Consider the following 14,974-nt stretch of genomic DNA (forward strand, 5'->3'; position numbering starts at 1 on the left):
GCAAACAGTGTTCACGGAGGGAGTGAGAGACAGAGGCAAACAGGTGAGAGTCTGTAAGTGATCATTTCTTCAGGAGTCTGTGAGAATTCAGCTTAACAGAGTGAAGCAGTACACTTCTCTGTTTCTATAATTTGATTCATTAATGAAATAGATCAAAAACCTTGGGATAAAGAATATTGACTGTTTGAATCTTTGAAGATTTCTCTTTAAAATGTAAGCAGGATCCAAACATTTCTGACCTTTTTGTTTCAGAGTGATGCCATAGACGCCTAGAGAGATGGTCTTTAAAATTTCATTTTTTTTATCATATCACAATATATATCGCAGAATTTTTTTTTATATTGCAATGTCAGTTTTTTCCAATATTGTGCAGCCCTAATCTGAAACCAATACTACAGATGGAAACTATATATTTACCACATGAAGGCTACCGTTTATCCAGTATCAAATTAAGAAATTGACTTCAGTTCTGTAGTTGTTTTAAGTGTATGAAGTTTGGCTCCTTTTCCTGTTTCTTTTGCTTTGCGCATGAATGTTTTTTTTCCCCTTCCTTATTTTGAAAGTGATTGCATAAACTCTAATGAGTGCATTTTTTCTCTTTTGCTCTTATTTCTGTACTTGTATATGTTGCACAGCCAGGTGACCAAGCTCTTTCATTAATACTTGTGCACTCATGTGCTTGTAATTACCTGGCATGTACTAAGTGGAAGACTATGCGCTGAGAGCTACACCCAGAAGAAGGCTGTTCATGCAGCTGTACGTGGGTTGTAGCTTAGCTTGTTTTTTTAACTTGTCTTTTAAACAATTTCATAGTGAAATAGCCAATTGAATAGAGGCTTTTTGCCTTTTATAGAAGAAGAGCGCCTGGTGTTTCTCTCTCACATTTTTGAATTTGTTTTTCCCCATCCAAGACCACCTTCATTACAATTTGCATGAACTTTCAAACATTCCAGATTTACATTGGTTGGTGAGGGAGAAAGGACATTTATGAGCACCGCAGTGTTCCCTAAGTTGAACTATTTTTAACTGTGCACTGTGAGCACAGCAACAAAAATCAGCTGACACAAAGGGTGCCTGTGCACTTAGTGCTAAAAAAGCTGCACTGCCTTGGTTCTGCATAAATTTGTGCTGCCAGAGTAAAAAATGCCTTAAGTGGACATTTGAAGCTTACCTGGCCATCACTGTCCTTGATAACCATGAGAACTGGGGTGTCCTGGCCCTGCATGGCTCTGTAAAGTGTTTTAATGCTCATGCCGTGCTTGGATGTACCGAAAGCTAGAGTCCATGGATATCCAATGGTCCGGGGTGGGAGATTCCTTGCCAGCTGTTGGAAGAAATAATTAGCAAAATTTAAGGATTGATAAGTTAAAAAGACAAAGGAAGTTCAACACAAAAATGCCCAACCACTAGCACTGAGTTACATCCATGTTGACCACTTACTGGTCTAAAGAGATACACTGCTCAACACACTAAAGGCCATCATAAAGGGAGGTCCAGCACTCCCTTAAAGAGCCTGCTGCCCTGTTGCTAATAGACCAAGGATTAGTATTTGTGGTGCATGGGGAGATTAACCCGACATAGGAAATAGAGAAGCAGTGCAGTGTAAACTTAATTTGCAGGGACATAAATAAGACACTCAATGAACATGGAATTAAAGTGACCCCTTTTCCAATATACTGTACCATTATCCCTGTAGGGACATAGTCCTTTAAATGTTCTGTTCACCATCCAATAATTCAAGTCTCTTTGCTCTTTTCTTGTTGGTTCAGTACATCCTCCAGTGGTGAAGCTGCAGCTATTCTATTAGCACGCTGGAAACATTATTGAGATGAGCCCTAACTAGGTATGAATTTGCCTTGGTTGTGAATTGAGCTTAAGCTCTTAGAATAATCTTTACAGTGATTAAATTAATCTAAATATTATCAATGTATTAGTAATTCCATCCATTCACATTTCACACCAGATTCACACAATGGGCTGGATTCAACCCTCATACAATTATATACATTTTATGAATTTCATGAATGGGGATATGAGCTGGATTTCATTTATATAAAGCTGTTTTTGCAGACATTTTTGTGAGTAGCTTCTTTGAAAGTAATATATTTTAAGTTGTAAAATCCATCATTTAAAAAAAACAAAAACTAAAGGTTTCTTTGTTCATGTATCCCCAGGAGTAGTGCCAACGTTTCATTCCTCAATGCGTGTCTCAGTTCCATAATAAATTATACAAGCTCTAAAAACATCATATTGCATATTTGTAATAAATAAAACTGAATGCTTTGTCTGTTTTACCTCAAAAATAAGAAAACACCTTTAAAATGTTAGTTTGTTAATCGTTGGATGTATCATTTCTGATAGATTTTCTCCATACATTTGAGAAATTAATGAATCAATGAATGATGTCATCACTGGGAATTGAGTTCTTCATTTTGTTCTTATATGGACTGTTTTCCTGCATACACTCACGTCTCTGGATACATAATCGATCTAAACTACATGGAACAGGGGTGGACTGGCATAATAATTCAGGCCAGGAGTTTGACTCCATCCCAGGCCACCCTGTCCACATGAACCACTAATTGTGTAAGCTAATTGTCCTGCACAATTACTTGCAAAATAATAAAAAACACAATCTTACTAAGTCCAAAATCCAAATCGCAAGAACCAGCAATTATATGATAATGGTAAATGTGTCATACAACTGTATTATAATGACATTTTGTGCTGAAGAAATGCTCTGGCCTACAAATGTTGTTCTCCAGATGTAATAACATACATTTGTTTGGTAAAGACACCAACAAAATGTCACAACATCATGATAACTTGTTTCTTTTTTTTATAATTTATATTTTATTGCTTTTATAACAACATTAAAATGGCAAACAATTATAAAAACAAATAAACAGACTAAAAGGGAACAACAAAACAGGCAGGAAACATAATAGACAATAAATGGATGACAGAAATTAGACACAACGATGCATCACCAGAAGGAGGGCATTATTACATGTGCTTGCAAACAAACAAAAGTCAGTCAACACCCTGGCAGTGATGTGTTGCGTTCTCCTGATATAAACGGGCTAAAATTGTCCCATTGCTCCTTAGAAATGTCATTGTTCCAGTTCAGCTTTCCAAGCATATTTTCACAAGGAGCTATTGTCATAATTTCTTCTTCCACATTTTCAGTGTCAGAGTTCTTGGTTCTTTCCAAAATCCAAGAATTAGCCGAGCACATGTTGTGAAGCCAGTTTTTAATACTTTAAATGAGTATTTGCTTAAATAGGGTACTACACCTTTATCCCCCAGGAGACAAAGCTGAGGTGATGTGGGTGGTTGGCATCCCAACCAGTCCTCCATAAGTGCCAAAACATTGTTCCATAATGGGAAAACCATTCAGCATTCCCATTAAATGTGAATATATGTCAAACATTCTGATTAACATTTCCAACATGAACTACTTTGGATTAAACCCATACTATTACATCTTGCAGGGGTGTAATAATATCTATTCAGTATTTTATGTTGAATAAATTTGCCTCTTGCTTCTCTGATATACTTCCCATTCTGTAAAAGAATCCTCTCCCACATCTCCTCATCCAGTGTGTATCCCAAATCTTTCTCTCAAATCCTCTGAAGATTTTTACCTTTATTATTGTTTAACCATGGACACATTTCGTACCACTTTGAGGCTTTAAGGAACATTACCGGTAGTTGAAAGTATTGCCCTATTGTGTTTTTTTACTTAGGAAAGTGAAACATTTTTTCCATACAGTGTCTAATTTGCAGATACTTCCAGAGGTGACCATGACCCTCTAAGTTAAATTTCTCCCTCATCCTGTTATAAGAAAGAAACTGGTCACCCTCAAATAGGTCCCCAATCAGTCTAATACCTCGTCTTAGCCATTGTGCCCAGTAAATTGTTTGTTTACCTATTTTTAGTTTAGGATTATACCATAGGGATGCATATTTTTGGTTAGTTTCGGAGAGTTTACATGTTTTGAACCCTTTGCCACACTGTCTTGGAACACACTTCCCTTGTTTTTTGAGCCTTCCTTAATGTTTGTGCGAGGGCCTCAACAGGTTTAAACAGAGACGTGAGCTCCTATTCAATCAGGACCCAGTCCATTTCAGGGTTAATTTCTACCCAATGTTTAGCAAGTTTAGCCATTTCAAATGAAATGCTGGAATATTCTAAGTTTGGAAGTGATAGACCTCCCGCTTTTTTATGTTTACAGAGTTTATCCAAATTAATTCTAGGCTTTTTTCCCTCCCAGCGAAAATGTTTTATGTCATTATATCTTTGCAATAATGGCTTTGGAATACATATAGGTATCATTCCAGTTAAGTAATTTATCTGTGGGACAATTACCATTTTTATTATGTTTACTTTCGTAAACATAACAAACGTAACCTGCTCCATTTTTCAAGGTTAGTTTTAATTTTGCTTAATAGTTTTTCCATGTTAGTAGTAATAATATCTTCAACTTCTGGGTTCAGTTCTACTCCCAAATATTTCATGCTTTTTGGGAACCATTTAAAATTAAAATGTTGCGAGAAGGTTAGGAGAGCAGGTTTGGGAAACAGGCATGGCTTCTGACTTGTGCCAGTTAATCTTGTAACCAGATACTTTTGAATATGCTACAATAACTTCCAGCAGCACTGATATAGAGCGAGTTGGTTCTTGACTCGGCACCAAAATATCATCCGCGTAGAGAAACAATGTTCCCTACCGCCTCCCATGACTCCTTTAATTCTGGGCTCTTCTCTAATCAGTGCAGCCAGTGGTTCAAGAAAAATTGTGAAGAGGAGTGGGCTTAAACTACATCCCTGGCGAGTTGATCTAGATACAAAAATTGAGATATCATCCCATTAATGAAAACTGCAGCCCTAGGGCGTAAATCTAAATGTAATTATACTTATACTATAGGTACTGTGTCTGTCCCCCGGCCCAGACCCGTTTTAAAAAGTCATCCAAACGTAGAAAAAAAAGGCGTAAATTGTCAAAATCTCATGATAAAAATCAGAAAATTCACTGCAGACTTTTAAACATTAGGTCCTTAGCATCCAAATCTCTTTTAGTGAATGATCTGACTTCAGATCAGCATATTGATTTACTATGTTTAACAGAAACCTGGCTGTGTCGAGATGAATATGTTAGTTTAAATGAATCCACTCCTCCCAGTCATTTTAATACTCATATACCTCAAGACACTGGACGAGGTGGTGGAGTAGCAGCTATTTTTAATTCTAGTCTTCTCGTTAACCCTCGACCAAAGCTGAATTTTTTATTTCTTTTGAAAGCCTTGATCTTAGTCTTTCACATCCAGTCTCAAGAACCTTTCAGCCAGTTCTAGTTGTTGTAGTTTACCGCCCTCCTGGCCAATATTCTGAATTTCTATCTGAATTTGCAGAATTTTTATCAAATGTATTCCTTAGCAGTGATAGAATAATTGTTATAGGTGACTAAAATATCCATGTGGATGTTGACAATGTTAGCCTTAGCACAGCTTTCATGTCATTATTAGACTCTATTGGTTTCACCCAGGGTGTAAACGAACCTACTCATCAAACCTACCTGGATCTTGTTTTAGCTTATGGCATTGAAATCCAAAACCTTAGTTTTCCTAGAAAATCCTCTTCTATCAGAACATTTCCTTATTACTTTTGACTTTGTCTTACCAGAATTATCTCTGCTTAATAAAAATGTGCTCTCTAGAAGTTTATCTGATCGTGCTGTAGCTAAATTTAAAGAAACTATTTCAGCTGCGTGTTTTAACCCAGTTGGAAACTCTTGGATAGCTTTAGTCCCTCTCAGCTGGATCAGTTTGTTGATAGTGCAGTTAATTCGCTGAGAGTTACTCTTGATTCGATTGCTCCCCTAAAACAGAAGGTTATCAAATGGCAGAGACTAGCTCCATGGTTCAACTCAGAAACCCGTACTCTAAAACAAACGTCGCAAAATTTTTAAAGAATATGGCGCTCTACCAAAATGGTAGAATCTTGTTTTTTCTGGCAGGATAGTCATAACAAATATATAAAGGCTCTAAGTCACGCTCAAGCTTCCTACGACTCCTCTCTAATCGAACAAAAGCAATCCTAGATACCTTTTCAGCACTGTAGCCAGGCTGACAGAGAGTCATAGCTCCATTGAGCCTTGTAATTCCTTTAGCCCTTAGCAGTAATGATTTCATGAGCTTTTTTAACAACAAAATTCTAGACATCAGAGACAAAATTGGTAACCTCCTGCCCTTACCTGGTGCAGATATGTCTGATATGGCAGAGACAGTTCCAGGACCAGATATTAATCAAGACTGTTTTTCTCCAATCGACCTTTCATAACTCAATTCAATTATTTCTGCATCCAAACCGTCAACCTGTCTTTTAGACCCAATCCCAACCAAGCTGTTTAAGGAAGTCTTTTCCTTAGTTAGCAACTCTATATTAGATATGATCAATATGTCTTTACTGGCAGGCTATGTACCACAGTCATTTAAAGTAGCGGTAATCAAACCTCTACTTAAAAAGCCTACTCTTGATTCAGGAACTCTAGCTAACTATAGGCCTATATCCAACCTTCCTTTTATCTCAAAGATCCTGGAGAAAGTGGTGGCTAATCAGCTGTGTGACTTTCTCAGGAGTTTCAGTCAGGATTTAGAGTCCACCATAGCACTGAGACTGCATTAGGTAAAGTTACAAACGAGCTACTTCTAGCTTCAGACAGGGGACTTCTCTCTGTGCTCGTCTTGTTAGATCTTAGTACTGCTTTTGACACCATTGACCATCAGATCCTACTATACAGACTAGAACATTTACTTGGAATTACAGGGACTGTTTTATGTTGTTTTGAATCCTACTTATCAGATCGATCTCAGTTTGTACATGTTAATGATAAGTCCTCTATGCACACCAAAGTTCGCCATGGAGTGCCACAACGTTCAGTGCTTGGACCAATTCTCTTTACATTATATATGCTTCCTCTGGGAAATATTATGAGGAAACACTCCATACAGTTTCATTGTTATGCAGATGTACTATGGGAGGTAAAGCCTTCAGTTATCAGGCTCCTCTCCTCTGGAATCATCTCCCAGCCGGGGTCCAGGAGGCAGACACAGTCTGTATTTTTAAGAATAGACTTTCCTTTTTGATAAATCTTATAGTTAGGGCTGGCGCTGGTATAGACCAGCTCCTAGTTATGCTGCTATAGGCTTAGACCACCGGGGGAACTGGCACCTTGAGCTCCCCTCTCTCTCTCTCTCTCTCTCTCTCTCTCAATATTGTCATCAAGTATGACAATATTGTCAAATATCTTCTATCATAAAATATGAAACATTATCAATATATGAACCTGATGTGTTGCTCCTGCTGATTTTCATTCAGTTTATATTCCCTCTGGTCTACCTTATTACATGTGTTGACACCGTCACATTTGCTGTCACTTTAATGTTGCCTGAGATAATAATGAACCAGAAAGCTGCATGAAGTTACCTTCAAGCTAGCATACATTTCTCTCAACATCTTTACCCAGGCTACCAAACGGTTAATATGATCAGACAGCATGTTTAACAGAAAGGCTGGCTCGCTAGCCAGACTTCGAATCTTTCCACAGTGTTTTCACGGAAAAATAACGTTATGAAAATTAGCCATGTGCTGCACATTGACTCATTGAATCAGGTTTCATGCTTCTTGCGGTCGGCGCGGCGATATTGCACAATCGCGGTCGGAGTGAGAATGGTCCACGGGTGCGGATTTTTGTAACAACGCGGACGGGTTCGTTGCAATGATTGGCTGCAGGGCCCGGAAGTACTTTCTTCAGGCCGTGTTGAGCAATCAGACCGCTCTTTAGTCAACATTTATTAAGCTTATCGGTCTATAGTTGGCTGGGTCCGTCAAATTTTTATCCTTTTTAGGTATAAGTGAAATAATAGCATCGTTAACACTGTCTGGGAGGGATCCATTTTGCCATGCCTCTTGGAAAACTCTTGTTAAAATAGGGCAAAGTAAGTCAACATATTTATGATAATTTTCAGTAGGGAAGCCATCAAAGCCAGGTGACTTTCTGGTTTTGATGCACATAATAGCAGCTCTTACCTCAGGCTCAGTTATGGGAGTGACTAAATTATCTTTGTCCTCTTGGGATACTGATGGTAACTTTATAGTTTGGAAAAAAGTATTCAGTTCCTCTGAGCTAATTGTATTTGTAGATGAATACAAGTCTTGATAAAAGTTTTTAAAGACAGTTAGTATCTCTTTGGAAGAGGTAACTATTTCATCATCTTTCCTTATAGATGGAATTATTCTATTTGACATTTAAGTTGTCTTGCCAGCAATTTTCCAGTCTTTTCACCATTTTCATAGAAAGCCTAAATAATATATATTCTTTTTTTAATCATAGATTTTGTGTAATTTAAATTGACAAATTTTCCTAAATTTGTCCTCTTCGTATTGTTTTGCCAACTGCTCCTCCATTTTGGATATTTATTTTTCCAGATTTTTTATTTTCTCTTTACTTTCTTTTTTCTTCAAGGAACTGTAAGCTATACATTTCCCCCTAATGAATGCTTTCAGTGCATCCCAGACGGTAGCTAGTCTCTCTGTTGATACGATATTGATGTCTAAAAAAGTTATGTCCTCTCTTAATTTTGGAGCAAAATTTGTGTTTAATCTCCATCTTCCCCCCTTTGCCTTTCTCTGAATGTAAATCAATGTGCAGTTCTACAGGTGCATGATCTGTTAATGCTATTACACCTATAATGCAATCTGTAACCGAGTTAACAAGTGACTTTGAAATCAGAAAATAATCAATTCGAGAATAACTTTTATGGGAGTGGGCGTAAAATGCGTATCCCTTTTCCCTGGGATTTGTCAATCTCCAGATATCCACTAAACCTGTTTCTTCTCTCAGAGAATTTATCGCCCTCCTGTTTCTAGGATTTAGATCCATGTTCATTTTACTTCTATCCAAGTAATCATCTGTTGTCTGATTGAAATCTCCCCCCAGAATGATTTAACCGTCCATTTTATCCAGCATTTTGTTGACAGAGTGATACAAAAAAGAGTCATCTCTATTTGGGGCATAAATGTTACATAATACAGCTTTTGCTCCATTAATAAGTGCCTCTATGCATATAATGCGACCATCATTATCTTTTAATTGTTGTAAAAGTTTAAAGTTTAGTTTCTTATTGACAAGAATAGCAACTCCACAGCTCTTACTGGATATTGAGCTATGGAACACGTTACCAACCCAGTCACGTTTCATTTTTAAAGCCTCCTCTTCATTTCTGAAATGTGTCTCTTGTATAAAAGCTATGTCCGTATTTTTTGATTTGAGGTAAGTAAGAGTTTTCTTGCGTTTGTCTGGTGTGCCACAACCATTAATATTCCACGAGACTATGTTAACATATTCACTACTCATTGTTGTAAAACTGATACTTGATGGACATTATTGTCATTACTGCATCTTTTATGTAGTATGTCGATACCATGTTCCTGCCATTATAAAACTTCAAACAAAAGAAAAACAAATATCTGTAATAACATCTCTCAAAAGAGCATAAAAACACAAAAAACACTGCTTTTAAAATGAACATAACATTGTAGTGCGCTTCCCTGGCTTTAGTTCTTTTACTTTGGTCCGGGTGAATCCTTTAAACCGCTGATCCCCTCTCACCTTCAGCTGTCCTGGCTCTGACAACGCTCCACCGACCCCAACCCCGGGCTGGACCCCATTTCAAAATAAATTCTGATCTCCTCGCCATGCATCGGTCATTCAGTATTCACCCTCTGTGGTCTGAAAAGTCTCCTCAACAAAATCTGCTGCCTTCTTTGGGTCAATAAAATTTAGTCGCTTCCTTTCCACGTGAACCTGAGGATGGCTGGGTGTGCGAGAGTGTGTTTCACCTTGTGCTGCCACAGAGCTTTTATTACCGGTGCAAACCGTCTCCGCTGGTCTGAACACTCCTTAGTCATATCCTGATAGATGGAGAGTGTGCAGTCTTCCCATGGTATCCCCTTCTGTTTCTTTGCTGCGGCCATAACTTTCTGTCGAGCTGTATAACGTAGAAATTTGACTAGAATCATCCGGGGCGGTCTGTTGTCCTCCGGACGAGGTCCGAAGCTTCTGTGCCCCCCCTCTCGACCTCATACTCGTCTCCCATTAGCCCAAGCCATCAGACAGTATCTTTTTTATGTAGACATTCATCTCGGTACCTACTTCCTTTCCTTCTTTAAGCCCAATCAGTCTGATATTGTTTCTTCTGTTTCTGTTCTCCTGATCATCGACTCGGCTCCAAGTTGCTCCACGCGTTTCTCAAGCACTTTATTTACATTAGCAATGCTAGCTGTTTCATCCTCCACTCCAGCAATACGAGCTTCCGCCTCTTCTATCCGCATTTGCAAAACACTAACAGTATTGTTCAGCTCCGCTGTGTCAGACTTAATTATCGATACATCAGTTGCAACTCCATTCAAAGTGGTGCCGATTTTGGTCATCTCTATGAAGAGGTCCTCAATGTTAGCTTTCTGGCTTGTTTCAGGGGGGTCAGCCTTATGTTCCCACAGCCCTATGTTCCCACATTTTCTCAAAATTAGGCCCTATGTTCCCACAGGGTAGGGTTAGGCTGATACATATTTATGAAAAAGGAAATGTGGGAACAAAGGGCCTAATTTTGGAAAAAGAATCTTAGAAATATGGGAACTGTGAGAACATAGGGCCTAATTTTGAAAAAAATCGTAGAAATATGGGAACATAGGGCTGTGGGAACATAGGCACGCTCCCGTTTCAGGGCTAGCGGGGCTAGTATCCATGATGGTAGTTTTCAAACGGCTCTGCATGCTTCTTTTCGCTTGGCTCATCCTCTTGCTTTATTCTTTATAATATGGATGAAGTTTGATTGAGTATGACTCAGAGGACAACTTTAGTCAACAAGTGACCGCCTACGGCGAGTAGTTATAGTAATATGTCAAAGTATGTCGGCGAGGGTCTGGAGCTAGACTAGAATGCAGCCATTATCAAGGTCTTCCCCACGTGACAACCCGTTAACCTGTATCTTAAGTAAAAATGTAATTGCAATGCAAAATCCTAATTACTAATCGTGAATTATATGCAAACACAACATCTGTATAATAGTTATAATAATATGACTATATATATATATATATATATATATATATAAAAAATATGAGTGTTTGAACATATTGTGCAGCCTGAATACATACTGTGCTGTAAATCATAATTTCTGGTCAAATATAGAAATACTAAAATATATTGATCTTTCTTTGACCAAATGATGAATGCTCGTCATCAGAAACGTGTTATTCACAGCATCTGCAGATGTATGTATCCTGGTTTATGTCTACAATTTCAAGTCTTCTTCACTAACACTGCAATCGGGTTCATATTACAGCGGCTTCACAGATGACACTCACATGGGTAAAGAGTACAAGAGTAAAAAGAATGTTGCAGGAGAATAACATCACTACCCAGAGTGCATTGCAGTGTATACAACAATGACCACCTACGCATTGGATTTATTTTTCAAATTTTCTCAAAATGTAGAAATCTAGTGAGTTTTTTGGTAGGACATAAATACATCCCTTTAAGCATTTCACAACTTTTGTAGTCTTTTGTTGCCACTGTCCCAAATTTTTTAAACCACTTTGCTGGCATCACAACAGGATATCACAAGATTCAACCTTAAAAGTTAAATTAACATATATAGATGCACATTAGGCATGCAACAATTCTCAATAAAATATTGAACCGTTCGGTACGACATCCATGGTTCAATACTGACTTGTGAATTGCGGTTTTCTCTCTAAATTGGCTCTGTCTGTATGTGCCTGTGAGTCAGCGTGCAGGGATGAGGAAACCCTGTCCGCCAAGTGAGTTAATAGCCAGTCACCATGCTGACAACAACATTACTTTTAGCATGGCGAGCAGTGAGGAGCAATGAGGAGCAGCCAGGCCCGGAGTGGCTAATCAGGAGAACCGGGACAATTCCCGGTGGGAGGGGGAGAGAGAGCTATACGGGTGAGCGAGAGTCAGGGAATGTGCCATTACGCATATAAAGTGGACGGACAAGAAACAAAAAGTGAAATTGATCATCTGCTCTACAGTTTACATCTTAACCATAAGTATGTGAACTACATAACAGGCTGCTGTCTATTAACTAACTGATGTCTTTCAAACTGCTCCAATCCACACTGAGTGCTCCTCTGTCAATGCGTCTGCACATCACCTTCACTGCTCTTATTAAAAACTCTAAACTGGTCATAAACCACATCTGAACCTTCAGTGTGAGGTTTAATGTCTTTTGAAATGTTCTTAAATCGTTTGAGCTGCTGTTAATACTCAGAATATTTACAATACTGAACATTACAAGAATAAGAGAGGAGCGATAATCGTAACTAAAAGAGAAATATGACAGTGTGCCACCAATGTACTTTTTTGTTGACATTCATTGAGCTAATTGTAGTTTACTTCATGTTCAAATCTAATCTGACTTTGCAATAGACTGAAAGAAGAACACCTGAATTTGTTTTTGCTTCAAAGTAAAATAAATAGTTTTAAAATGAAAAAAAGTAGCTCTCTTTCTTAATCCCTTTATGTTCTTTAAAATTTGCCTAAAACACTTAACACTGGAAACATTTTAACGGCCCGTCCCGTCAGAACCGAACCGAACCATGACCAAAAAACCGAGGTACGTATTGAACCGTGGGCTGACTGTATTGTTGCATCCCTAATGCACATAGATATATTACAAGTAGTGTTGCTCTGTGTTTGCCTTTTGCCTAGAACAGGCTTTACCTTTTCTATCTGGTCAGCTTCCAAGAGATCACTTGGTTCTCTGAGGTTGGGTTTGAATGTTTCTGGCTCCAGCTCTGTCTTGACGGATGTGCCATGCTTGGAGTTTACCTCTTCCTTAGTGGTGATCTATAAGAGAAAATGTAAGTGAGCACAAATATTGACAAGGAGCAATTAAACTTGAACAAAGCACTCTATATAATGACATAGGTCTAACTTAACAGCTCAATGATAACATTTACAATGTAAACATGAGGGAAATTGGCTTTAACCATAGTCCACCGGGAGTTACAAAAGTTATTGGGGGGAAAAAATGAAAAATGTTCAGTAATTTCAAATGTCTAGGATTTGACTAAGGGAGAGCAAGCGGAGATGCTGTCTGGGAGAAAGCAAGGTGAATAGGAATTTCTTACATTAATTGTACTCCATTAGATTGTTTTGGGTAAATTATTTTCTTAATTTCAGAGTTCTTAACTACTGGTGGCTGGGAATGCTCTCTTGTTATAGTTCTCACTCCAAAAGGGCATTGTTTTCAAAATTAATATTCTTTAGAAAAAGGGGAAACACAGGAAGCTTAACTTCTCTGTGAACTATGCTTATTTGGTAAGAAAGTTTTAATCATACAACTAGAGATGCACTGATCCACTTTTTTTCAGTTTCGATTTGATCCGATTCTGATACACATGTACTGATACTGATTATATAAGTATCCTAAACAATCCAGTGTATCTAAAGGAATACATTATTAAGATATTTAATTTAATTTTAAACTGATTGGCTAAACCACTGTCTGACATTTTTAAGAATGAAAATATTACTTTGCTCAAAGTATCCATTAAAATAAATGTGAATGTTCACAAATATGAAAGTCAAGACATAGTGTTATGGTTGTTGTTGGTATTATGTGTAAGGCTAGAGAAAGCTGCAGTAAACCAGGCATTGCATTGCAAACAGGAAGTAGCATTAACTGCCAGGTTTTAAATTGAATCTTGAAAATGAAGTGCAAGAATTGAAGGAGCTGTTCCATCTTGTCTGACCGTAGTCATGGAGATGATATGTGGACATTTCTTATAATTCAGTCTGAATGTTCTCAAAAAGAGACTGCTAGTTGAGAATGTTTAAAGTGCCCAACCATTTTTCTTGATCAGTGATGTGGATCGTTGGTGTCAGTCCGATATCCGATGAGCAAGTCATGTCAATATCTGACCAGATACCGATTTTATATCGGATCAGTCCTATTTCTATCTACAACCAGTAACAAACAGCCAGTGACCACCACTTTAGTTTAAGGTGAAACAACTGTGCTGTAGCCACTAAAGACCTCATCACGACAAACAAGCTAACTTTTCAGGATGAATTGAAATGCCATATGTCACTCTCAGAGTAACTGTATTTCATGTTTTGAAGAGGTTTTAAGATGTCAACAACCCATAAATAATACCCATTTACATTATGTAAAAAATGAACATTTGAGGTAAGTATGCATCAGCATTAGCTAAATCCTGCAGTATATATTCTATGGGAGACCATGTTGGTGCAGACAGCAGCTGGGCTGGGCAGAGCAGAGAGAAGGGGGCAGACAGGGCTGGTCAGGGCACCTGGAGTCGTTTGCAGAGTGAGCGCAGATCTTCACTGTTAAGTGCATCAATCCGACGGTGGTACTCCGTCAGAGACACTACCTGGTAGTACAAAGACAGGAACAGGTGGAACATAAAACGCTGCCAGATCTATTGCTGGCAATGGGAAGAAAATAGTAATAAGGTATTATCAGCACTTAGTCGTGCTATTCCAGCAAACTAAACACTGGTTTTATCTTAAGGTAAATGCAAGAAATTTGAAGAAAAAATGGTAACGGGCCCTCGTAAACACGAGTTTACTTTTGGAAAAAGAAGACAAAATGGAGCAGTTAGTGTACTCAGCTATCTTGCATGTTTGTGTAATATGTTTAATAATACCACTCAAAGATGCTTCAATTTTACTTAAAGTAAACTAAGACCATAGAATGGAAACAACACCACAGCAGAAAGTTGACTTCAGAAGCTTGGTCTTGTATATATTATCCAAAACACCAATAAAATAGAATGAACAAATAAATAAATAATAATAAAACACATATATATATATATATATATATATATTTGTTTTTTAAAGGTATGCCAAGCTGTT

General features: G+C 37.9%; 1 protein-coding gene across 6 annotated transcripts in view; it reads right to left on the bottom strand.

The window, feature by feature from the left end:
- The window catches only part of oxr1a (oxidation resistance 1a), a 164,638-nt gene that overhangs the window by 10,062 nt on the left and 139,602 nt on the right, over nt 1–14,974 (bottom strand). For 5 of the 6 annotated variants that reach the window (XR_010666809.1, XM_020633981.3, XM_065958193.1 and 2 more), the window contains 3 exons: nt 14,407–14,487; nt 12,812–12,937; nt 1,172–1,324 (listed from right to left, as the gene is read on the bottom strand). Coding sequence is in view for 5 of the 6 variants with exons in the window: in XM_020633981.3 (XP_020489637.1) it covers nt 1,172–1,324; nt 12,812–12,937; nt 14,407–14,487 (360 nt within the window). In the remaining variant the exon portion in view is untranslated. The remainder of the gene's footprint in view (nt 1–1,171; nt 1,325–12,811; nt 12,938–14,406; nt 14,488–14,974) is intronic. The other variant, XM_065958192.1, reaches the window with a different exon arrangement.

This window comes from Labrus bergylta, chromosome 8, assembly GCF_963930695.1.
Source record: "Labrus bergylta chromosome 8, fLabBer1.1, whole genome shotgun sequence".
Lineage (NCBI taxonomy): Eukaryota > Metazoa > Chordata > Actinopteri > Labriformes > Labridae > Labrus > Labrus bergylta.